At 39.3% G+C, this 25,815-nt stretch overlaps 1 protein-coding gene across 1 annotated transcript in view; it reads right to left on the bottom strand.

The window, feature by feature from the left end:
• Positions 1-2,588: 2,588 nt before the first annotated feature.
• chrna8 (cholinergic receptor, nicotinic, alpha 8) overlaps positions 2,589-25,815 on the bottom strand; it is a 39,910-nt gene continuing 16,683 nt past the window's right edge. The window contains exons 3-10 of the mRNA XM_018664577.2: positions 25,364-25,408; positions 21,544-21,653; positions 14,118-14,197; positions 13,362-13,529; positions 9,730-9,924; positions 9,084-9,170; positions 7,096-7,205; positions 2,589-6,596 (exon numbers count right to left, since the gene is read on the bottom strand). Of these exons, the coding sequence (XP_018520093.1) occupies positions 5,991-6,596; positions 7,096-7,205; positions 9,084-9,170; positions 9,730-9,924; positions 13,362-13,529; positions 14,118-14,197; positions 21,544-21,653; positions 25,364-25,408 (1,401 nt within the window). The 3' untranslated portion in view covers positions 2,589-5,990. The remainder of the gene's footprint in view (positions 6,597-7,095; positions 7,206-9,083; positions 9,171-9,729; positions 9,925-13,361; positions 13,530-14,117; positions 14,198-21,543; positions 21,654-25,363; positions 25,409-25,815) is intronic.

Below are 25,815 nucleotides of genomic sequence, written 5' to 3'. Positions count from 1 at the left end.
ACTGGAGAGATGTGCAATTTGGTTTAATGATGCTGACAACGGTCGGTTGAGCCGAACAGGAAATATGTGATTACCGATTGTTTGCTTATATCAGATTAGACTGTGTAGGTCACACAGGTTGTTTGACGGCAAATGATTTCATTAAAAGTTCCACCACAGGCGTGACTCTAAGGTTGTTGGCTGTATATGCAAATAATTTATTATGAGTGCCTAAAGTCAAATTCAAAGGAACAGTTCAACATTTTAGGAAATACTCTTTTTCCCTTTTTGTACGGTTTAAACTAATAAAATATAGCTGAGCTTTGGAGGTGCTGATTAAAAGCAGATTTTGTTAACTTCTGATAGTGAGATGAGAATATCTAGCTAGCTGTTTCCTGTATTCCTACGCTAACCTGCTGCTAGTTGTACCTTCATATTTTCCATACAGGCTAGAAAGTGGTATCAATCTTGGCAAGAGTTCCCCAAATTTTTTGTATGCATGGACTGATAGTAATAATGATTCAGACTCATATTCATGTTTTTTATTGCAGAGCAAGGAGTTAAATGACAAGCCTGAGTGACTTACTGCATGTACATCTTAGGTCAGAAAGAACAGTATCAGAGGCTGTGACTGTGCAAAAATCGTCCATCTCAGTCTGGCTGAGGTAAAAGGTCACACATGGTTGGTACTGTTTGAACTAGTAGTAGTAGAGTCCCCACCTGAAAACCAGAAGGGTGTTTGCGTGCAGGCAATTATTCTACAAAGCGTACGGCCATATACATCTCACAGGAGGGGCAGGTGCATGGTCTTTACATTACACTAACTGCACAAAATCCACAGAGTTCCATTCCAGCTGACCTAGCACAAACAGGGCCACCAAACAGAGCAAACATTATTCAGTAGGATTGCATAAGCCCACCCCACCCCCCCTTCTTCAACAACCCAGGTGGTCTGTTCCATCTCAGGACCAGAAAAAGGGAAGCAGCAGTGGGACAGTGTGCAGTCTGAAGGGTGGAGCGGGGACAGTGTCTCTGTCAGCTCCTAGCCTGTTGGCAAATGGATTTGTATGTGTGTGTTTGGTTGGATACAGAGTGGTGCAATTCCAGCCACCAACAGCTGTCTGTCTGTGTGTAGTGAAGCCTGAGATTAGATTTGACCAATTTGAACATGTCATCACTCTGCTGAGCACTGCGGTGTGTGTGTGTGTGTGTGTGTGTGTGTGTGTGTGTGTGTGTGTGTGTGTGTGTGTGTGTGTGTGTGTATGTGTGTATGTGTATGTGTATATAAGCTGCCAAAAATCCTGACTAATATCACAGGCAGTAAGGAGATTGGATCCCCCCTGACTTGGTCTATCTCAGTCATTGATTCCTGCTGGGAAATGAGGAAGGTTGCTGAGCCTATCTGGCTGTAGACTCCGTGTTACATGTTCTCATATATGAGCTCAGGTTAACCTGTCAGCTCTGCTTATAACACAACTTCACACAGTGGCCTGAAACTTGTCCTGAAACTTTGACACCACTGTATTTGGCCACATGCACACATTGTGATGCCTGGAAAAATTAAAGATCAAGTACACACACATATACACACACCATTTAGAAATACTTCTTCCAAAACAGAGCTGTTGAATTATTCAGTTAGAATCAAACAAGGCAGTGTTCAAATAGGGAAAATATGTCAGTTCTTGTTTGTCAATCCAAACAAACAAAAAACAATCAGTACAGAGAGCTGTCTGGTTTCATAAATCAACAGGTGCTGGGTTCAGTTGTTGACATCTCTTTCACATTTTGTAAACTAGACCAGACATGTTGGGAAATACACTAATTTGAGATTGATACCACATCGTGAGGAAAATATGAATCTTAAAGATGTTAATTACTGAGTTTTAGTACACTAAATATGAAGCTACAGCTAGCAGCCAGTTAGCTTAAGTTAGCACAAAGACTGGACGTGGGGAAACAGATAGCCCGGCTCTGTCCAAAGATAACAAAATTGGCCTACTATCTATTACTATAAGTTCCAAAGAAGTAACATAACCTCCTCCCCCCACCCTACTCGTTAAACATCAACTGTCATTCTCACAGTTTAGCTTTTGCACAGTTGAAACAAACATGATATAACATATTAATTGGTGAGCTTTACAGGTGGTTTTAGGCAGATTTTGTTCCCAGTCTTTATGCTAACTGGCTGCTGGTTCCAGCTACACATTTGCTGCACAGAAATAAGAGTATTATTAATGTCCTTCTCAAACTCTGGGCAAGAAAATGAACAAGTATATTTCCCAAAATGTTGAATTCTTCCTTAAAAGCTTATCGTGAGAAAAATTAACATTTACTGTTCTGTCAGTTTTGGCTTTTAAGCTGTGAAATGTGACACTTTATAGATGTGAGAACAATACCATGAGAATCACATGCTATGATTAACCAGGCACATCAGATGACAAGCTGTCATTACTCTGTCTGTCCAATTAGACTGACAGCAGCAACCCTGTTATGACCCAGCCATTTCAAGAAAGGAATGAGAATGTTCTGACAACTTTGGTGAGTGAAAGCATTTTCAAGTGTGTTATTGAGTTAATTGTAGCATGTCAGTCACTCAAATGCCAGTATTTAGCACATTTCTTGTTTATTTTTCACAAAATAGTCATATACAGTGAGCATGTATGTACATCCTTTAAAGGTGAATGAATCATACTGAGCAGAGAGGCACAGACAATAAAGAAAAAGACACTCAAGTTGACCAAAATACAACACTGGTGATTAAAACAAAAAGCCTGTGATAGCATGGCAAAAGCAAACAGTCACACTCTCATTTGAATTTACTTTTTGATATTAGTCAACATTCACATTTGCAAGACTGCTTTTTGAGCGACCTGTGTGGCTTCAGCTTCAAAACAGCACAATGCTTCATTTCTCCATGTTTTCATTACAGTCTCATTTCAGACTTTCCATCATTTTTACACACTTTGAACACTTCCTGTGCCGTAAATGCTTCTCACGTGAAAAAACTAGAATATGCTGAATAGACATCAACAAGAGTAAGTAACAACAGCAGTGGGCCAGGTTATCTCACAATATCTACATAATTGGCTGTTATCAGCTGCTGGTCCAAGTCACATGTATGTAGAAGATACCTCTTACCCCATGTCTTATATGTCATTACATCTCCAGTGTTCGTATTATCCATGATGAGTCAATGATCAACGGTTTTTGCATTAATCCACGATTTATTGCACAACATACTCACAGCAGCCCCTGTCTCCACTGGTATCTACGTGAGCTTTGACAGGCAAAGTAACAAACCCAGGATGGGTTCTATGAAAAAAAAAAAAAAAAACACCCTTGTACTCTCAGATAAGTAGCATAGCTTTCCGTTTTCACCTGCAGTAACCCCTGAAATTTATAACATGCAGTGACAAACTAATCAATATTGAAGGAATAATTATACTTTTGGGGAAATAAGCTTATTTGCTTCCTTGCAAATAGAAGAAAAACTAGAAGATAGATACCACTCATGTCTGTATGTTTGATAGGAAGCTGGTTAGCCTAGCTTAGCATAAAGATCGAAAACAGATGTAAACAGCCAGCTTCACTTTGTCCAAAGGTAACAGAATCTACTAATTATTTATTTGCTGGGAGTCTCAGATGGTTGTCTTTATGCTAAGCTAACCACAGCTGCTGGCTGTAGCTTTATATTTACTGTATAAAAACATGACATTAGTATCGATCTTCTAATTTAACTCTTGCTCTTCCATGTTTCCAGTTATTGTACTAAGCTGGGCTCACCACAGCTGCTGGCTATATAACTTATTGTCCAGTTATGTGGACGGTATCAATCCTGTTATCTAATCCACGACAAGAAACCCAAATTGTCAACTTTTCCTTCAGTATTACAACAATGGTCTCTAATAGCAGTGAATTGTATTTTTATGAGAGACTGAGCATATTAGTGAAGTTTAAACCAAATGTAAATATCACATCCCAATATCACACCTAAAGAAGGCTTGTTTGACCACATGTTCAAAACTGGATCAAAAATAAAGGCCAGCACTGACTTCATCACTCCCTGTCTGTCCATTATGAGTGGATATGACATTTGAATGCTTTACAGTGTTAGAGTCATAGAGTGGCATCAAAGGTAGTCAAAGGGTGGCAGCCATTTGTCTGTACTTGGCCCATTGATTAACTGCAACAGCATGATTTCAATTTCAGTGACTATTCCTGTAGCAGTCACACAGTGAACGTTATGTTGCTGTTTTTATTCTCCCTCAGTTCCTCTTAAAAACTTACTGTGAAAATGGCAAAGTGCTAAGTCGGAGAAGTCTGTGAGTTCAGTTGCGTGTATAAAAGGATATTCAGGGAAATCACACGTGTCTTGTACCACTGAGGATCGCAGAGGACACTCGGGTGGCGAGAGGAGACAAGGTTTTAACACACATCTGCTATATAAAGTCACTCAGTAATCCTTGTTGCGTGTTGTTACTAGAGATTATAGAAGAAAGTGTTTGCCTTTCGCTGAATATTAGAGAGTAAAAACACAAAGCTTTCAGCACTACAAAAGATTAAGACCAAATGCATCTCTACTGGGATGATGCCCCTTCAAAATATATTTAAAAATCCCTCACAAAAACAAATATTGTCTATTGTTTCAATCATTTCCTGCTCTGATCTTCCTTCTTCATTGTGAGTTTCTCTCAGAATAGAGCAACACACTGTGTAACTAGCACACAAGTCAGATAAACATTGACTTACTCACAAAAGATAAATGCATTGTGAATGAATATGAGTGATTTACAAATAGCCAGAGTGTATCATATGCTAACCACAATAAATATGCTGTTAAGCACAGGGGAAGGAGGCAAAGAGAGCTGTTAAGGGATCCCTTCTGAAATTACCTCATGGCTTATAAAACTGACCTCAAAAGAGACAACTGTAAGTGCCTTAAAGTCACAATTAAACAGGACTTTGACTGGTTATGGTAAAACTTTTCTCCTTTATAGATACAGGACCTGGATCTGAGCTGTGCATGAAGGAAGTGAGATGACTGGTGGTAAAAAAGGAAGAGCAAGACAGAGGTGAGAAAGGAACAATCGAGTACTTCCATCTGTGATAAAGTTGCAAATATTTTGATAATCAATTTGTCCTTTTGCTAATTTCTGTAGTAGTAAACATACCAAATTGTTTCCAGCTTCTGAGATATGAAGACTAGATGGTTTTCTTTGTCATATATGATAAGTAAACTGAATATATTAGGGTTTTGGAAAAAACACTCTGAATTGGTCATCTTGAAAATAATCACTAGTTGCAGTAGTTTCATTTCAACACGTACAGTGTTGTGCTGTGAGTCAACATGTCAGTGGATTTTAATAAATTCACCAACTTAATAGAAAAGATATCTCACCACATTTATAAAGTAATATGTAGATCTATTTACAAAATACAAAAAACTGGCATTACTAGAATACAGGCCTGAAAAAATGATTTCTAAAGCTGTTTACTGAACTGTATTGACTGCACTGTGTTTCTGCTGAAGACACTAAGAAGTTTCTAGAAGGTGAGAAGCATTATAGTGGGGAAAGGAAGTGTGGGGAGAAAGTGGCAGAAATGAAAGAGCTGCAAAGGAAGGGGTGTGAATGGCATATTCTGATGAGACGTGAAGCCCAAGTGGTGGCAGGTAAATGATGTGGTGCAGCAGGGACACAGATGAAAAGTGCAATCATGTGAGTTCCTATATAATTAACTACTGCATGTAACCTCAACCTCCTACATGGCATATTCTATGTAAGGAAAGCCACCTTGAAATAGAAAAACCACATCACCCCTAAACACTCAGATATTACTGACAAATATGTGAAGAAAGTGGGAAAAGTTTGGTGAAGTACTGTGACTTGTATCAACACTTAAAGTATCTGGATTTTGTAATACTTCACATAGCCGTAGCAGGGAGGCTTGTGTGGCACAGTTCTAATCATGTCAGGATTTTTAATGTTAGCTTTGCCTCCTAATCAGCCTTATGTGAAGTCTTTGGACACAGCCTCGATGAAATTGGGGGCTGACATGAGAATGGTGAAGGTGCAGATGATGGAGAAGAGCGAGAAGGCCACCAGGCACAACCTATCCACCACGGCTGCTGCAAACTTCCACTCGCTGCAGATCGCCTCTCCCTCATCCTGCTCTCGGAAGCGCCTCGCAATGTACTGCACTTCCTCCAGGATCTGGGAAATTTCTGGAACCTGCTCTATCAGCAAAGTCCGGGTATGCTCTGAGTGGACGCCGTGCGGGGACGAGCTGTTAGGGTGGCTGCCTCCACCTCCACCGCTGCCCCCGCCGCACACCAGGACACCTGAATCTGTGCTTGGTGGGAAAGTGGGGTTGTCTGTACCCATTGAGTGGTAGCCAAAGTACAGGTTCATGCTCCCATTGGTCGTGGTTGACTGGGTGGATGCCTGGCCTGGTATGGTGCTCATCTGAATGCTGCTGGTGCTAGTGTGGTGAGGAGGAGGGTGGGAGTACTTGTAGTTTGGGGGCTTAGTGGAGCTCACAGCTGTTTTGCTTTCTTCTCCAGGCTTCTTCATGCGGAGGAACCAAGCACACCAGTTGAGGAGGATGACTCGAACCTGGATAAAGAACGGAGAGAAGGCAGGAAAGAGGTGAGAAAAGGAAGGGGAGACTGTGTTAGAATACAGACCAAGAGATGGATGGTAAAATGAAAAAGAGAAAGAAAAATCGAGATGTTACTTGCCAGTTTTTCTTCTGCCAATGTGACATTTGTTTTTGGGTTGATGTACAATGTGCCATTGGCTATATACAACTACCACAATTCTGCTTTTGATATCTGCTTACAAAAAGTTGAAGTGTTGTGAACACATGTTTGCTCATGAATGTTACTTTAGTCAAACCTCAGTGTTGATGCAACCAACAAATGTCACCTTATTACACCGCCAAATGGGAGCCATAGCCTAGTAACAGCCTCAGTGAGTAGTTGACTCTACCAATATGTGTAAATTGTGTAGTTATTTGAAAATAATGTACTTCCTAGGCCAAATCAGAACAGACTATTCTCTGTCTAATTTTGTAGTGAGAATTAGTTATAAAATAAAGTTTCTGTTAACCTACCCATTTAGGCATCTTCCCTCCGTGGGGGTCATGGTGGTGGAATTGTAATACCAGGACTGTTACCACCACAGACAAGCCCACAATCATCATAGTACTAGCAAAGTACTGAGCTGAGGAGGAGAAGAACACATAAGTATAGTACAGCAATTTCCATTTGGGATAGAGAACAATTAACACTGTATAAGAAATAGAAATCAAAGCCTATTATTTGAAATTTACCTGTGAATTTTGAATTAAAAGCTCATGTATCTATATATCTACATACAAGAAACATGAGAGGTGAGCATGATATTTTGGCAGGACTGTTGCCAAGTCAGTCATTCAGTTGGTTAGTCAGCAGGGAGTTTATCCCTGTCAACAAACCTAACGTCATAACACCACAGGGGCTGGTTGGAGGATGACTAACATTTTATTTCCTAATTTACAAACTGACTCCAACACACACAGGCTTGGAGGCACTGCTAGCCACAGAAACATGAAAATGCATAATGCTCATGTAGGCGAGCATGCGGCCCCATTCATGCACACACACCCTAATACACACAAACATGAGGTATATTCCCATCTAAGGAAAAAAAAAAAAGTTTTTTCATTTTGGTCTAACCGTGAGCTCATCGACCTCACAGAAAGGCGGACCAATCAAATTATTCCATATACATCTCTATGTCAAAGTATAATTGGAGCTGTATGTAAACCTGTCAGAGCGAATGCTCCATCAGTTCTGCTTCATCTGCAATGTGTTAATATGTCTACTCCAGTAAAGGCAAGTTTGCTAATGGCTTCGATTTACATCACTGAGCTGCCAAATGATGCCAAGGAGCATCTCCGTCTGCAGCCACCCCTCTCATCTCATGGCCGACTGCCTTGTCTCTTCTGGTCTGTATCAGTATGGTCTTATACAATGCAACTCTGTTTGTGTCCTACACTGAGCGTAATCTTCACATCCTGCATTAACAACCTTCCATGCTCAGGCCTCTCTCCTCCCTTTGGCTACAACTTATTGGTCAGTCTGCTTAAAGCCTGAAAATCTTCCTCCAAGAATTGCCCTGCGGTGTGAATATGAGGTGTGAATAACTCAGCAGTGTGTCATTCTGTTCTTTTGACACCACAACCTATGATGGCGAACTGCATGCTGGGTAAATGATTCTTTCCATTCATCAGCTTTCCTATGTTATCTGTCTGTCTGACAAAAAAGTTAATGAGGAAATATGTCCACACTGACCAACCAACCATGCTGTAACATTTTCTAGAATGACCTGAATGTGTCTATAAAAAGGAGACAGACTGGAGAGAAATAACAGGCAGGACTGGAGTTACTGATGAGTTTTGAGATCAGTCAGTACATCCATTTTTAGCTAGGTTAGAGCTAATGTCTGTACATATGATACATTGGCTGTTTTCGGTTGAATCAAATGGTCCAACAGCAGTAGACTCTACAGGCTTCCTCATGCCTCTACGTTTTTGTTTGTGATGCTGAGATAAATGTATTCTCTGTTTCACAACCACTCCTTTTCCAACGGTTGAGTTTAGGAAAAATGCTTTATTTGGTCCAGTGTACATTAGCCATATGAGATTGTTAGCTTAGCATAAAGACTGCAAACAGAGGGGGAAAGCTACCCTGTCTCTATACAAAGGTAAAAGAAAATCTAAAATCTCTTTTCAGTGAGCTTAGAGGTTTACAGCCAGGTGAACTGTTCCTTTTTACCATGCTAACAGCTTGTTGGCTGTAGCTTTATATTTACCGTACAAAAATATTTCCACTCTACCCTGGGCAAGAAAGTATTCTTCATTCTTTTTAGTATTTTATTTGCTTTACACATTATTATGAGGAAATGTCACATGTCTATCACAAATAACTGTTTGGAAGATATCCTTTGATTAGTTTGTGATCCATCATAATCATTTGTCTTTCTTTTTCATAATTTTCAAAGTTAAATAATCATTAAAATGAGCAATAATTAGCGCAGGGAAATAGGGAAGTGTCTTACCAATTAGAGGAACAGAGTCTGAAGTGGCAGGCATGATCTCTGCTACCAGTAACATGAACACTGTTAGAGACAGCAGCACTGTGATGCCTGGGAAAAAAGACAGGAGGAAGAGAGATGAGCAGAAACACAAAGGGAAAAAGTCTTTCATCACAGCCCAGTTTTCTTTTAAATGGTGACTTAAGAGTACTCAAAATAAATGCAGCTAATAGCTGCAAATTAGGTGAAAACAGCTGTGATTTATTTTGGAATGTTAACTCTTTTTTTGTAGCTATATATTTACTCTGACCCTGTCTCAATGAATGGCATTTTGAAACAAGCTGGCATTTTCGGGTCCAGGTGATAATCTTTACTGTGTTTATAACGAAGCTTTTATTCATCTGCTAATGAATGGAATCCAGCACACCATATTAATTCACAGCCATAATGTCAGCAATTAGCATAGAGCAATAACAAATAAATGGGTTAGCAATAGCGTCAAGACCTGGTGGGCTGACATCGCCCAAGGCTGGGGAAAGAGATACATTTTGTCTGCATGTATAATTGTAATCATGAATCATTGTTCCTCTGTGTTAGTGTGAGAGAATGTGTTTGTGGTTGCAGGGATGCACTGATGTGTTTGTCTCTGACTCTGTCTCTGATTCTGTACCTAGTGAGATCTTCTCTCCAGAGTCAGCAGGGAGCAGGAAGACCAGCAGGGCCAGACCAGAGATGAGCACGCAGGGGATGAGCAGGTTGAGGCCGTAGTAAAGCGTCCTGCGGCGCATGGTGACCGTGAACGTCACATCAGGATAGGGTTCTTTACAGCAGTCATAGTACAGCTCATTACGCTTGGCTGGCACACCTGGGGGACAAATGAAGAGGTGGGAGGATGTCAATTAGAGGTCAAAAACACAGTCATAAATAAAGGTCTAGTTCCTAGTTATGCTTAGCTGTATAGCTTTCAAAGACATTGTAAAATAAGCCATTAACGCACGGGTGTGGCTACATATTTAATGTTTGTTGTAATTTTTAAAGCATTCACAGGCATGCTTAGCAGAGGGGGTCACTTAACAATCATTACCAATAAAACATGTACTATTCAAATATGGTTGAAAGAAGAGCTTCTTGATCAGAAGGTCACTGGTTTGAATCCATTGTCAGTGTCTTTAAGCCAGGTGATAACACATTTTACTGTGGGCAAACATGCTGTTTCATAAGCTACAGGACAGCATGCTATAGATTTAACAGCCGTTTATCCAAAATCATACAAATATGCAGATAAATCTACATCTTATGTATATAAAGGTAAAATTACTTAACTGAGCACAAATGTACACTGTGGTAGATGCTGTGATTTTAGGGAATTAGGGATTTTGCCATAAACTTATTTTCTTGATAACTGTGCGAAGCTGCTTGTCGCTGAAAAACAAGTAAAAGCACTCTTGCCTAAATTAATACCATACATAATACAATAATGTCATGAATTTATTTTTTTATATAAACAGTAATCTACTCAAAATGGTTTCATTTTGTGTATGACAACACATTTAATCTTCAACTAAAATAACTATAAAGTACAGCAAGTTTAAAGTCCTAAACCTTGTGCTTTGAGTCATTACTAATATGTTTTCTACAGCAAATTTAATGGTATTGCAAAATGACAGACTCCTGTGTGAGAGCAGACTTTGATTTCTCAGTCTGTAGCTAGCTGGAAGTTTTCTTTTCATCCTTACTGGAGTCCAGTGGTGCCCAAGGTGGGAAAAGGGCAATTACAGAAAATGGAGCAAAAGTTGTGGGAATTAATAGAAACACAAAGTCCAAAAACAGGATTCTGTTACTGTAAATCCACACCTCTGCACACTGACAGGTCACACCTACAAACATACAAATGCATATCAACATTCAGTATATTTACTGTTCAGCCGATCCCTGACTCTGATAAAATCCTTTTGAGGGACAGTACAAGCTTAATGTATATTCAGATCTGAACTTTGCAACCTTAATTTTGTGTCTTTGTCAAATTACCTCATTACACCTCCAAAAGCAATCACAAATCACTCATTACGATGTGCATCATCGTGGCCTTATCTGTTTTGTTGGCATATTTTTGGCACATTTACGTGACTAATCTGCCTTATACATCAGATAAGAAAAGACAAAAGAAAACAACATCACTTTGGTCCAGTTAAAGTCAAAAGACCAAAAAAAATTGTGTGTGAGTGTATCGTTTAATCTCACTATGAGACTAAGTATGGAGCGAGATGATTAGTAAGCATGACTTTGATAGATTTCACAAGCACAATCATTTCAACAGGTAGTGCTGACTTTTCCTTGGAGATCTGTGTTTTTGTGTGTGTGTTTGTGTCTGTGTGACACTTCATGTGCACAGTCAACAAACAGTGGTAGGTAAAAATCGACCTGAAGTGCCATGAATTTGATTATAGTTCAAGCATTGTTACACGGCTGTATCAGCCATTCACACTCTCAAGTATCTGGTGATTCTGCAATCAGCAACATATTCAAATTATGCAACTCATTTCGGGGTGAGATGTCACAAAAACAAACTTGATTTTTCCCCAGAAAGTGTGTGTTGTGTGCGTGAAAAGAGTGTTCATTTCCATGGAAATTCAATTCAAATTAATTGCATGGATTCAATTTCATTTCACTTAAACCATGTCACCTGAACGCTGAAGAGAAATAGCCTTTGTTAGCCATCTATTAATGTGATGGATTGCAGACCTGCAGATGATCCCACACATCCTGTGTGCATGTGGGTGTGTGTATGCGCTGGCATGGGCATGGGTATGTTCTGAGGCACCAGAACAGTGTGTGTTCTTGGCCAGTTTGCCGCCTGGCTGTGCCTGAATTAAGTGAACCATCCCTGAGCCAGCTGTCACCACACACACACCCATGGCTACCCTCCTCTATTCCCCCCGCCAGCTGGGTCCACTCACTTTGTGTGTAAGTATGTTTGTGTGCATGCATATGAATTCTTCTGTTGGCCCCTGATTAACACACAAAGTTAGATTGGAGATGATGAGAGTTCTTCATTTAGTAACACAAAGAATAATAAACTGAGCTGCTGGAAATGGTGGATTGTTTTCAGTCATGATGCTATGACAGAACAATGGGAGTCACCCAATCTTTAGTCCCAAAATTCTCTTACTACCCAGATTTTATTGACTCAAGAGCACAGTTACATGGTATAGAGTACACAGAAAATATATAATCCAGCTATGACAAAAAAGATATCATATAACATTAATTTAAAAAAATACTTAAAGGAGCTGTTTATAAGTTGTGGTTTCTTGCTGGGAGCAGTTGGTGATGGATGTTTGCCAAGAGCTTTAGCCATCATTGCATTAACAAGGGGTTAGAATGCACCCTCTGAGCAGTGCTATTTCTCGAGAGGACTGGACTCTACAGTGAGCCACTATCAAGTGTGTGAAAAGTGAAATTGTCAAGATGGGCCAGGGCTCAAGTGGTAGAACTAGGAGTAAAACATTGTTGTTGCTTTCCACCAGTGGAGACAGCCCTTGTTGAGTAAAGGAATGAAGTTTGATGTTGAACTTGCAATGTTTCAGCTAGACCGGTAAGTAAACAGTTGTTAACATTAACACTGGCTATGTAGCAATTGCAAAACTTACAAATGGTTCTGTTAAACAAAGATAGAACATCGTTTAAAAAAGCACCCAACTTAGATATCATTTTTCGTCCTATTTCTCATTATGGCTTACATTTGTATATACAAACTAAATGTAATACACCCAGAAGTTGTTAATGGCTTATCAGGTGACAATTTAGAAAAGTCAAGTGTTTTGTCAACTTGCAGGTGATGCAACAGCCTTCCCATTGGTCCTGTATTTAAAACTGGCATCACCTTGTGCTAATAAGAAACGGGGTTTGATTTTTCTTTGAAAAATAAATATATATTATCAAATAAATTGTGTAAGAGTCAATGAATCCATCAGTAGGATGAAATTGTGTTTGGATACAACTGCACTAAACAGCAGGAATATTCTCCAGGCTGTCTGCAGCATTCTTTAGCCAGGACTGATAGACACGAACATGTCAGTGAGAATGGCATCTTACAATGCTGAAACACCTGCTGTCAGAGCTGGGTGACACTGACTGGATGTCTCAACTCCCTGGGATATGACATGAAGGACCTGATGGCGAAAGTCTCCTATGCCAGTCTCTCTGTCAGTAGTTCAGATTGATTTTTATGCTTTTCTTTCATTTTGTTTTACTGCTTGTGCACCTGAATGTGTCAGTGTTCTTATCTGTTATTCTTCTTACCTACAAGGTCCCACTCCCCATTGGGTATGTAGGTCGAGATGTCTACGTCCATCATCTGGAGGTCCAGCAGCCAGCCGTTGTGAGTCCAGGAGCCAAACTTCAGGTCACATTTCTGCACATCGAATGGGAACCACCGTACATCAATGTAGCAGGTACTCTTTAAGATACCTGGGGAGATGTGTTGTGGAAGGTTACTTTTGAAATGAAATGCTTTCTTTATTTTGATATGTGTAATGTGTGCTATTGTTTCAGTGGTGTTCAGAGCCTGTGTCTCAAATTGGGGCAGGTTCTATATGACGAGCCACACTGAAATGTAGTGGAAACCCTATTGAAACAGGAGTTACAATAGGGTTACTTAATTTCCCTGAGGGAGTCATCCCAAGGGATCAATAAAGTCTGGTCTAAGTCTAAGTCTAAATCTAAGTTACATGTAAGCTAAACATCCAAAAACTTTTCACTTTCACAAAATTTAGTCCACTTTTAATCTAGACATCATTTTACCTGAAGATCACCACACTGTGCAAGTGCAAGTTACTCACAGTGTTGTGTGAAATTAAAATGACATTTCTAAGGACGATGACAGCAACAGTGGTGATGTGGAAAGATGCTAATGTTGGTGAGAATATGGTAACAACAAAAATATGTGATGATATTTCAGATACTACTGCAATGTTACCAAGAGTGTAAGGGATATATGGAATATGTAACACAGTGGAACAGACCCAGACAGAGAACAGTGTATCTTGAATGTTTCACCTGGTGGGATGTACTGACAGGATCCTGAAGCATTGACCAGTACATTTGTATGGAATGTAGCATCAAACCTCTCATCAGCACTGCAGGGACAGAGGATAGTTTGGATATAACATTAAAACAGTAATGAAACCTTTAAAGAGCAATAAGAAAGATAATGTTTTTTAAAAAAGCTAGAAAGAGAGGGAAGAGCAAGAGGTCATGAAATTGAATGTACAAAGGTAAAGACAGATAAAAAAAAAAAAGACAGTAAACAGCAGGTGAGAATGAAGGTAACAGAGAGAGAGGTAGAGATACAAAGCGGATTAGCGCAGATCCAGACAGACAGTGTTTAATTTTACCGATCATCTTGGACAAACATGGATGTCTCTGCCACTGAGACATCCTTCAAACAGAGGAGCATTATGCACACTGAGAAACCAAAGTGCTGACATCATAATTAGAAAATTACACGTTCCTCATGAGAACAAAAATCATCCCCAGAAAATGACATTTGAATTATTCTTTCAGAGAGTAAAACCAAGAGGCTTTACATATCTACAGTAAGAACAGACGCTCTTATAATAGTAATTACAAATGTTGAGTATTCTTTTATGCCAGATATAAAATGTCTTTCTGTATTCATTACAGTAAAATTAAGCATAGAAAAATATGTCAAACAATCACCCTGGTTTACAGAGGACCTTCAGCAAGAGTTTTCTGTGGGACAGATTTCAAAAGACCTCAGAAGTGCTTTCAATTAACAAGTATTCATTAACAAAAAAGCACTCAGAGTGCAGTTCCCTCCACCGAGGCCACACAGTCCTCTACATTTGTTTTTATTTTTATTTTTTTTTGTTTTTTTAATAATATAAAATGAAAACTACCATGAGTTTTGAGCAAAGGCTAAGGGAGCTTTAGGGCTTTGTACAGGAATAAATAGTGAACAAGTAAGTCTTATGGCAATAAAATATTGAAACTAAACAAAAAATTTCACAGAAATCCTTTAAGTACTTTTAAGACAAGCTAGTCAGCTCACTGCATTGGTTCAAACTTAAATATCTCAACAGCTATTGGACAGATTGATGTGAAATTTTGAACAGACATTTGGCTCCAGATGGGATAGCCTACTGACTTTGGTGATCCCCTGACTTTTCCTCTGGCTAACATGAGGTTAACATTTGTGGACAATTGCTACACATATAGATGCTCTCCACAGAAAGAATTGTAATCATTTTCTAAAGCCAAAACGATGAGCAGATGAATGGACAAAAAAACATACAGGTCTGAAAACACAACCTCTTCAAGAGACATAATGAAGCAATAAAAGGCCATCTACGATGGCAAGATAGTATTTGTTCATACCTCCCAGAATGCTGTGACCCCATAAACACTGAATGGGGTAGCTCTAGGGATGGCAGTGTTGGTCTGTCAGCTCACCACATTGATTCAAACTTTAATATCTCGACAGCTATTGGATAGATTGATGTGAAATTTTGAACAGATGTGTGTGTTGTGTTTGTATAGTACTTTGATTTATAAAGAAATACCTGAAAAACACCAAAAGCAGTTGTACTTCATGTTTAGTGCTGATTAGCAATGCTAACACACTGATTAGCAATACTAACACGCTAAACTAAGATGAAGAACATGGTAAATATGATACATGCCTAACATCAGCATGTTAGCATTGCCACTGTGAGCATGTCACAAAAGTATTAAAGTACTACTGAGGCTAAGTACAGCCCAGCAGACTCTGAGTCCTATTACAGTATCATGCTGAATAATGCAACAGACAGACGAGCAGATGAATGGACAAAAAAACATGCAAGACTGAAAACATAATCTCCTCAAGAGACATAATGAAGCAGTAAAAGGCTTCCTACGATGGCAAGATAGTATTTGTTCATACCTCCCAGAATGCTGTGACCCCCATAAAAACACTGAATGAGGTACACTGTATACTGAATGCACCTCATTTTGAACAATAAATGAGTGCTCATCCAGTGCCAGACAATAGCCTGACTCACACCATCATCTGTTATTGTCCATTAGTACATTTCTACCATTTACAGTATGAGACTGGAAGTAGAGGGAGAAAGTGAAGGGGCATGCTTAAACTCCTCCTGGAGGCTTTTTGTCAGACAGGTAGAATATAAATTTGAGCAAACTGCACTGGGACTGTGCCCAGGAGGCATATAACAGGACAGGGTTTTACCCAATGCAAATTTATGGCCACTACATCAATAATCTGAATCTAATCACTCTTTTCACTTAGCAGAGGGTGGAAAAACAAAGAGGCTGTGAGAACACTTTGGAACAGCTGCAATCGCTCTTATCCATTGCTGGGAAATAAATTAGGTAAATTAGCATTTAGTCTTGCAATAGTATTTAGATAACATATACATTAATTGGGTGGCATTAGCATTTGAAATGAGAATGGTTTAATTTCCCATTCTAAAAACTATCTATCAAAACAAAAAAGCAGGATACAGTTAATGTGAGAGTGATTCTTTTAAATTAAGGTTCAGCCAGTACCTGGGTAAGATGCACCCTTATTGTGTAGGAGAATTTATACTATGGATCAACAATACATAGCAAGTACAAATGAGCATCACAGGAAATTCCTTGATGCATAACCTTAGCCACATCTTAATCAGATCACTAAGTAGAACATGTTTCCAAAAGTCTTTTTACCCACAATATGATTCTTCAAGAATTTAACTTTTATGTGTCATGATTAATGAAAAACTGAATTTGAAAGAAAATGATATGCTATTTTCTTGCTGTTTTCTTGAATGAATTTTGGCAAAAGGATGATATCACAGCAGTAAAAAGAACAAGAAATAATCAGAGGTAGAAGTGATTAACCTGCTAAATCCACTGATTAATCACTCACCAATATGAACATATTTCTTCAAGTGTGCTCCTAAAGAAATCCACAAAGCACTGAATAATTAAGTTTTATGCATATAACCAGAAAGCCCTAACCAGGTACATATAGAACATACTGCTACATGTTTACATCTCTCCATGTAAAGCAAGCAGTTTGAAAGAGAGATGGTTTACATTATTTACATAAGAAACATGATGAAATAGAAAAGTCAGTGCCTTTGTGTGCCAGTTTCCCAAGTGTCTGTAAATGGTGAAATATTCAAAATCATGCCTGGGATGGGACAAATGGTTCCTTTATTATTCATCTGAAAAGAATTTAGGGTTGTTGCTGTGCTGACATAGGCACATACAGAGCATACAGCTGTGTGCCTTTTAGATCATCCACCATCATGTCTATGCAGCATTGGCTAACCTGCTGTGGACTGAAGAAACTGGCTATTCTGCATCTATTATAGTGGATTCTTGAAAATTACTGACTGCGCATTCTCACCAAATGAAATTACATCAAAGTCAGTCATTGATCTTTGTCCTAAGGTGCAAACTACATTATGATCAAACAGTATGTCTATCATGAGGTCCACAGGTAGTGTCCTCTCCTGGACCCACCCAGATACTCTGAGAAGATTCTTTGAACTGCTGTCTGCTGTATAGGCTTAAACTACAGTCAGAGCCTTCCTCTCCAGAACATGCAGTCACACGTAGTTGACCCTCTTGTTCTGTAGAGAAACCTCCAACATAACAGCATTCAGCCAGAGCCTTGTGACCTTTGATACCCTCCCAACTCCTGCACTCCCTGTAGCTTTTTCTCCACCAGAGAGCTGACATTCCATGTCCCCTGCACCAGTTTCACAGTCAGAGGTCAGCACAACAGGGCCCCTAGCTTCACCCGTCGCTTGATTGACAGGGCCCAGAACAGTATACCTAACCTTACAGTAGGCGGGCTCACATGACACAGCTGCGAGCTCCCCTCCCAGGCTTGGCTCAAGGGAGGGGACCCCTGGCAAGGTTGCTTGATCTAAAGGTCACTCTTGAGACTGGGGTATGCATGAAACAGACAAGTTTAAATGAAGCATCAGCCATGACGCAGACGCAGCAAGGGTGGGATGCAATGAATCTTGCAAATAGGAATAAGGGCACACACTTTTGGACAGTCACTCCTTCATGATGTAGCACTCGGCTATAGACACAAAGAGTGATGAAAGTAGATGTGTGGAGAATGAAGACTTTTACGACTTCACACATCCCCAACTACTGCATAAAGTGGACATGCTTGTCAAATTGTTGGTTTTGGAAAGTTTGAAAATTTGCCAACCAATTTTTGTAATTTCTCATACTTTCCGATTTGTCTCTTCTGAAATCTTGATACTGCAATGACCTAATTTTCCCAGAGGGAATAAGTTAAATTTTTTTTCTCTTCTTCTTGCTTGCTTTCTTGCTTCATAAAATGAATGATGAAATGAATGATTTTACTGATGATTTATACTGCATGCATAAGGAATGTCAGTTTCAATCTGGGTCTGTGTCAGGACTATATTGTCGTTATCGCTAGTGATCGCTGATCCCCACTGTAAGCTGCTTAATGTTCTGTATCATCCCTGTTTGATAGCCAAACCTCTCCCTTTCTCTCTCTCTCTCTCTCTCTCACTCTCTCTCATACACACACACACAACTTGAGCCAAGCTGGAAATCTGTCACTATCTCACTCCCATAAAATAATTCTCAGTCACCTTGAAGGTAGAGCTAAAAAGCCAGTCCCATCGATCAACTTCAGCTCTGCCTTGTATCATGTTGTCTCTCCCTCATTACAAGTGTGATTTTTTGAGTGTGCGTGTGTGAGAAAGAAAGTATGTGTCTTAGGGGGCGTGTGAAGGACTGATGCATTCTAAACATCTTACTTCCCTGTTCTGTTTGGGTTTCACAGTTGAATAATGGTCAATAATCACACAACCTTTCTCCCCTGGTGCCCTTTACAGTTAGCAGCACTATAAAAAAGCTGTTTTAGTCACATAAACCGGAGCACCACACATCACATTGGTATTTCCTCAAGTGGAATTCCCATTAATATGACTTATGTTTAGTAAGGGAGGTCCTTATTCAGTTCCATCACTTCCTTTGCTGTGTGAAACTCTAAGGAATGCTTGCTATTGTAATACGGTGAATATTCTGTACAGCATCAATTTTTTTTCTCAGTTACTGCATTTCATCTAATGTGTCTGCCTTGGTGTTGCAGGTCCAAAAAAATGATGAAATCTTTTGGAGGCAAAAACACATCAAGACAGAAAGACTACACTACTGCTCAAGTAAGCATATTTATTCAATTTTCTTTTTATGCCAGTCTTTCCCTCCTATTGTGCTTTGGCCTTAGACCGGTCTTTTTGCGCCAGAAAAAAAGGCATGTAAACTAGATGTACCACATAGAGGCACACTGCATATTGCTGTGACATTTTTCAGTATGTCACAGCTGTTTTGAGGAGGGTAAATGTTCTGCATGTTATTTGTTGACCATGTAAGCAGCTGTCCATCCGTGCCATAAATATCCGAAAGCAGCTTGTGTTTGGGGACAAAATTGGTGCCACAGAAAAGGCTAAAACACAAAGGACTCTGGAAAATGATCAAGTTCCTCACTGGTAGACTTGGGAGGTCCTTGAATAGTTTTTTTTTTTTTTTTTTTAACTGAGAAGGTCCACATCACATTGTGAAAAACAATCTCAGAAACACTTAGCAACCTAATGTCTTTGTATCTGGCCAAGCAGTGGCAGTGCAGCCAAAGGAGCCTCATCTCCGTCCAAACAGTAGAAAGCCAAAATGGCTGAGTGGGTTGAATAGGAGAGAGGTCCTGTTAGACTGACCTCTGAGTCAAAGAAACCAATAAGCTGTTCAAAGACAGCTTATTTCTCTTTCTTACTATGAAAGTCCCAGTCTTTGACAAAGGTATGAAAAGAAATGAGCTCCACCAGATGAATGTTTCCACTGAGAGTGAACCTGCTCTATAAACATGATGAAATTATATGATGATATAAAACAGAGGACAAAAGGGAAGGACTACATTTTTGCATATGAATAACGGTACATCACAGAAATTTAATATAGATTTAATATCAATTCTGCTTATTATTCTCAGGCTGGACGCATTATTAGAATTTCATAATAGCCAATCTGTTGACATTTCCAACCAGTTGGCACAGTGCTTTCAGTAGGCCAGTTCCTACAGCACTACCCATTACAGGCAACAGATGCAAAGCCTCATGGGAGTTATGGTTTATGTCCTCCCAGAGGGAATTGGTTCAATTATGTCATTAAATAAGGTTATGTTCATGAGTGAATATTTCTCTTCACTTGTGGTATTGGATAAACAGAGCCCAGGCAATCTAGAGAATCTACCCATGTATAACAGAAAACAAATTGGTGTAAATAAAGAAGAAAAGAGATAAAGAGAAGGACAGTGGAGAACAGAAAGAAGTTTTAAAATAGATTGAAATAGCAAGAGCGGTGACAGATTAACCACTGTGCCAGTGGTCAGCAGCTACTGTTATAATTTAGCTGCCTTTCTTCATGCCTTGCTTAAAGTCAATAACTTTATTAAATAACCATTCTAACCATTCATGAGAGTAAAACTACACTATGTGAGTGATTTTAAATGCAAAAGGGTGAAATAACAAATGGCTCTGTCAGGACAAAGTATTGAGATTCTGTGTGCCTGTGGAGTTGAGATCACATTTGACCAGTAAAATTACAAGTTAATGCATCATTTTGATGTGAAATTATTAAATATTTAATATAATTTTCTGTGAACTACCTTGTAAGCTTTTGTATCAGTATTTTAGTTGCTGAATACTTGAATGAATACTTAAAGCTAAGATTGTTAATTAATTACTTTTATTACTTTACTTTTTAGTATTTTTCAGACTTTAGAGATATGAGGTTCTATGTGATGTTTGCTCATGGTATTATTTTCTGACAAGTTACCTCCAATAGTTCATGTCACTGCTTGTTAGCAAAACCAATTATTATCACAACCAACTTAAGTTACTGTGCCTACTTTAGACAGGACAGCAATGAAAGCCAAAACTTCAATTTCAAAGATGAATTCAGGTTTCTAGCTGCTGATCTGATGCCAACTCTTCCATTCCCTTAACTTTGTTTTGCATGTGTATAACTTGTATATTGCAGTATACACATGACAGTGACATTTTGTTTTTTGCTTTACTTGTTTCATTAACTCTGATTAAAACCTTTCAGAATCTCTTACGATTACATTGTGCTGAACAATGAGTAATAAGGTTTATTCTGTCTTTTTCTGGGTGCTCTATTTCATAGCCTTGGGGTGCAAGGCCTTGGGAAATTTAAGCAGTCCCATCTGGTATTAGGAGATCTGTGATGAAACTTAGTGCTTCGATCTACACGTACAAATGTGGGTCCAACCATCAAAATCTTAAAATTCACTCTCCTAAAGAGCCAAGGATTAGGATGATGTACAGTGTGATTCAAAGTGTCTGATTATGTTATTCAGCAAGGAGACTTGTTGAGAGAAAAATGGGTTGTGACTTTAACCTACCTGTTGTAGAGAAGGATATCTGGGACCCATATCAGATTAGAAGGGAAGCGAAGGTTCTGAACCCCGGGGTAGCTCTCTGGGTTCCATGAAAGGTAAATGTCTGTCCAGTACTGACAGAAACAAGGACAGAGAACAGCAGCCATTGAGGTGAGGACATAAAAACAAGGACAGAAGACATGACGAATACATGATTATACAAATAAAGTGAGTGAATGACAGAAATGGTGTCAAATGCCAAATGCAAGGCACTTTACTGCAGTCTGCTTTTCGACATGTAAGCCAATTTGTTGCTGTTGTTGTTAAGGTCTTGTTTGGCAGGGCAGAACATTAGCAACCTTCACGGCTCTTACAGCAAGACGTGTTTCACAGTTTAAATGGTGTTGGTGCTATGACACGCATACTGCATACATAATCTATGCATCACAGTGTCTTTGCTTAAAATATACCCTAGCACATAACAGTAAAGTGAGGCCAAGATGCGTCATAATTATGATCAACCTTTAACCATGAAATTTTAAAGTTGTCCCTTCACACAGGCTAATTTTCCAACGACTGTTGGCTCTTACACTTTGTCTCCAGCTCTGATAATGAAGCCTGGCAGTGAAACCTTGCCAAGCCAACAGTTGTTGGCACTGACCCCTGCACTCTCCTTTGAGCCTGGGCCCATATTCAGCAAGGGGCTAACTGAGCCTGACATCAAAGTGTTTAAAAGCATAAAGAGTGAATGTGTGTTGTGTGTCGCCTCTGTGCCTCTTTTCATGACTTGCAATGAGCAGCAAGATGATGTATAATATGTGGAATGGTTTTACTGTTGTGTCTTTCTATTTGTGTGTGTGTGTGTGTGTGTGTGTGTGCGTGCGTGCGTGCGTGCGTGCAGTGTGTTTGTCAGGTATATGTGTAGTTACATATATAGATGGAGGCACTCAGATACTGTGGCCATAGGGCACATTCCCTATGGAGCAAACACAGGCCTATCACTAATATGGCCACACAGTACACTGGGCACATCTGCTCCCGCCTTTATGTGCATGTGTGTATATGTATGTGCGTACATACACAAGTGGATGTAACTTATGTGTGCAATGCATATTCTTGTGTTTGCATGGATGAGCTCTTGAATTGTTGCATGTGTGCATGTTGCTGGGAACATTCTCATATGTCTGTGCCTATATGCCCCCGTCTAGCGATTTTACAATCAACCCAAAATCATATTCTCTTCAAAGGAATCAATCTAAAGTGGGCCTGCTGACATATGTCTCCACTCGCGCAGCTAATGACTTAATCACTACACTTGTCGTCTGTGGGCCTTGGTGGTTTGGTGCTAGAGCGCCTTCTTTTGATGTTTGTTGGCTGGGAAAGCACAACTAACAGCCAACAGAACATATCACAGCTCAGTAACTTTGTAATGTGTCAGGAACAGATGAGGAGGACACTAGGCAACGTAAGGTAACAGCTGTCTAAGAATAGGCTTGGAGTTACATAACAGAAATTTAAGAAAGCATCACTAATTTGAGACAGCTAGGTTCTTATCAAGAGTGCAAAATTCATTCTCTGAAAGCAAGACTAAGGCTGATAGATGCAATGTGTCTGATGCAAATATATGTATAATAACACATTCAATAAATGTAACAGCTAAAGTAGTTGGCCAGATAATTACATTTTTAATTTTGGATTGGATTTTGTTACTTGTAATGACCATCTGTGCATCTCCAATGTGCATGTACCTTCCTCCTAAGAAACTCTCAGCTCCATAGCCAGAGCAGTCAGAATACTGCTTGATTGGTAATTGAATAGTAAATCATAGACATGCATTTCCATGAAACCACATGTAAATTCAAAAAAATATTTTTGAACACTTGTATTTAAGTCATCACTCTATATATATATATATATATATATATATATATATATATGTCTCAGAGTCTGTCTCTCAAACTGTTTTTTGGTAATTTGAATGATAATGAATAATGCAGAACAAGCCATAAGACCTGGCTGTTGAGGAGGACACTAAAGTAATACTCAGTTCATAGGAAACTTAAGCTCATTACAATTCTCACAGTTAAAAACCACATAAAATCCTCTCCACTGGGATGTGGGATATTCATTGCCTGATAAACATGTAATCCTAAAATCCTCCTCGATGCAGGGAAGGTGAACCCGCCCCTTCTCTGTCTGACTGTCTGTGAGTTAGTTAATGTACTTCTCAGGTCTCCTTCAAAATCTGCTGCATCTGCAAAGCCCCCTTAAGCCATTACACCAAAGTGGATGCCAGTATTAAAGAGGTGGCTTCCTGAATAATTGATTCATTCATAACTTGTAAGCCAGTCAGCAGCCAACTCAACCTGACTGAGTGTAGACTGTGACATCCTTAATGGGCTATTCTGACTGGGGCTGCTGTGATAATGAGGCTGTTGTACCTATCTGACTGGCCTGATAACGTTTTCCACAACCTACTGAGCATTGTAATGCATGTTTCTTGTACCATGAACTTATATTCAACTTTCTTTAATGGGATAGATGTTCTGTAGCTGAACTAAGTAGCTTAATTTCCACATGCTTAGGTGGCAGTACATAGATACTGTTAGGACAACTGACAACTCTTATCCCCCAAGCAGCAATTTTCAAGTCAACCGTAACTAGACATGCCAGATCTGACAAGCGTTACATTTCTCTACATGCTTAAGTGGTGTTAAATGGGCAATAGTAAGTACTGCAATAGCAGTACTAAATAGCTAAGAAGGCTGTGCTTTTCCAAAACCAAAAACACAAAAGCAAAAGTGTAAGTAATGGATTAAATAGCGTTTATCTGTTTCAATGCTATAAGCTGTTAAGCTGTGGTTGATAGTATGTTTAGCTAAATTGTTTACTACCTACAGTGTGTACCATGCATACCACACTGTATATGTCTATGAATGGTGCATTTCTTTTGTTTCTTACAATGGGGGTGGACCTATGGGGTGGACACGCCAACTTATTGGAAATATGCTGCCCCCTATTTGTTTGGGGTATGAATTTGACAGTTCGCAAATTCTTGTACACCGCTCCTTAAAAGTTTTACAGCATTTTCAACCAAGTCACAGAGCTAATATTAGCTTCATAGCTTACTGGCAGCAGTTGTTATGCTTGTTTTTGTCAACCACAACCTGAAATGGGGCCAAACTACCATGAATATCAATGGTGACTCTGCCAGTTTTATCACTGCAAACTTCACAAAAAGTTTGACAGGCAGCAAGGCTTAGCATGAATGCAAATGACAAACTGGCACTAAAAACAACTTGTAGTAACGTAGATGTCACATACTTAGAGGGAAAAAAAGTAACCCAATTGAGTCTGAGAACTCTCATGACATATATATGTTTGAAAACCCAGTGTGATATAGCTATTGCTGACAATACATGTTATATCATGCTATTATCAAGTATTACAAAATAATAAATAATCCACAGAGTTGCCTTTTTGACACAACCTGATGTCACTGCCCTTGTCATACTTAAAGGAAAAAGTGTCAGCATTGAAACTATTCTGATATTGTCTAACCTCAGCCTCAGGCTTGTATATTACATTTTGTCACATGAGGTCCTGGAGCCACTGAAATGTATTAGATTTTTTCTTTTTTCTTCTTTAAAGTAGAAACAATTTCTGTTGCAAAAAGCTTTAAATTAGCTCTATGCCTTCAGAAGCAGGTAGGTGTGAACATTTTTTGAGAATATGACTGGCAGAACCCACAGGACACAAACATCACACACAAACACCTTCTAAAAATATACTAAATTACAATTATCACACAGGGATCACACAAGAAGAGAGAGAGGAGACATACCAGCTGCAGCCAAGCATTTGTGATCAACACTTGGTTCTTTTCATCCTAGAGGGGAAGAGGAGGAGAGAGAGAAAATAATCAGCAAGCTAGTATGACGTGGTTTTAGACAGAGAGTGAATGAAAATACTCTGCAGGGCAAGAGAAAATAAAATAAATTTTAAAAATAGTAAACATGAGGTAAGATTATGAGACAGATCGGCAATGAAATTAAACTGCACCCCAGATGACTCAGAGCTGGCATGCTCACTGAATGACACTGGTGCACTGCACCTGTTTTCTCTTTTATTTGATTCTTGTAATGTAATGCAACAGAATTCATGTTTGCCATTCGACACAAAAATAATAAGTAATGCAACAATGACAGACAAAATAGGGCAAACAGCAATTTGTGCAGGAAGCAGACAGTGACACTGAGCAGAAAGGATGGGCCTCAATGAAGAGATGAGTTTACA

The sequence above is a fragment of the Lates calcarifer genome, linkage group LG5, assembly GCF_001640805.2.
Source record: "Lates calcarifer isolate ASB-BC8 linkage group LG5, TLL_Latcal_v3, whole genome shotgun sequence".
NCBI classification, from domain to species: domain Eukaryota; kingdom Metazoa; phylum Chordata; class Actinopteri; family Centropomidae; genus Lates; species Lates calcarifer.
This window is presented reverse-complemented; position numbering and strand designations above follow the sequence as displayed.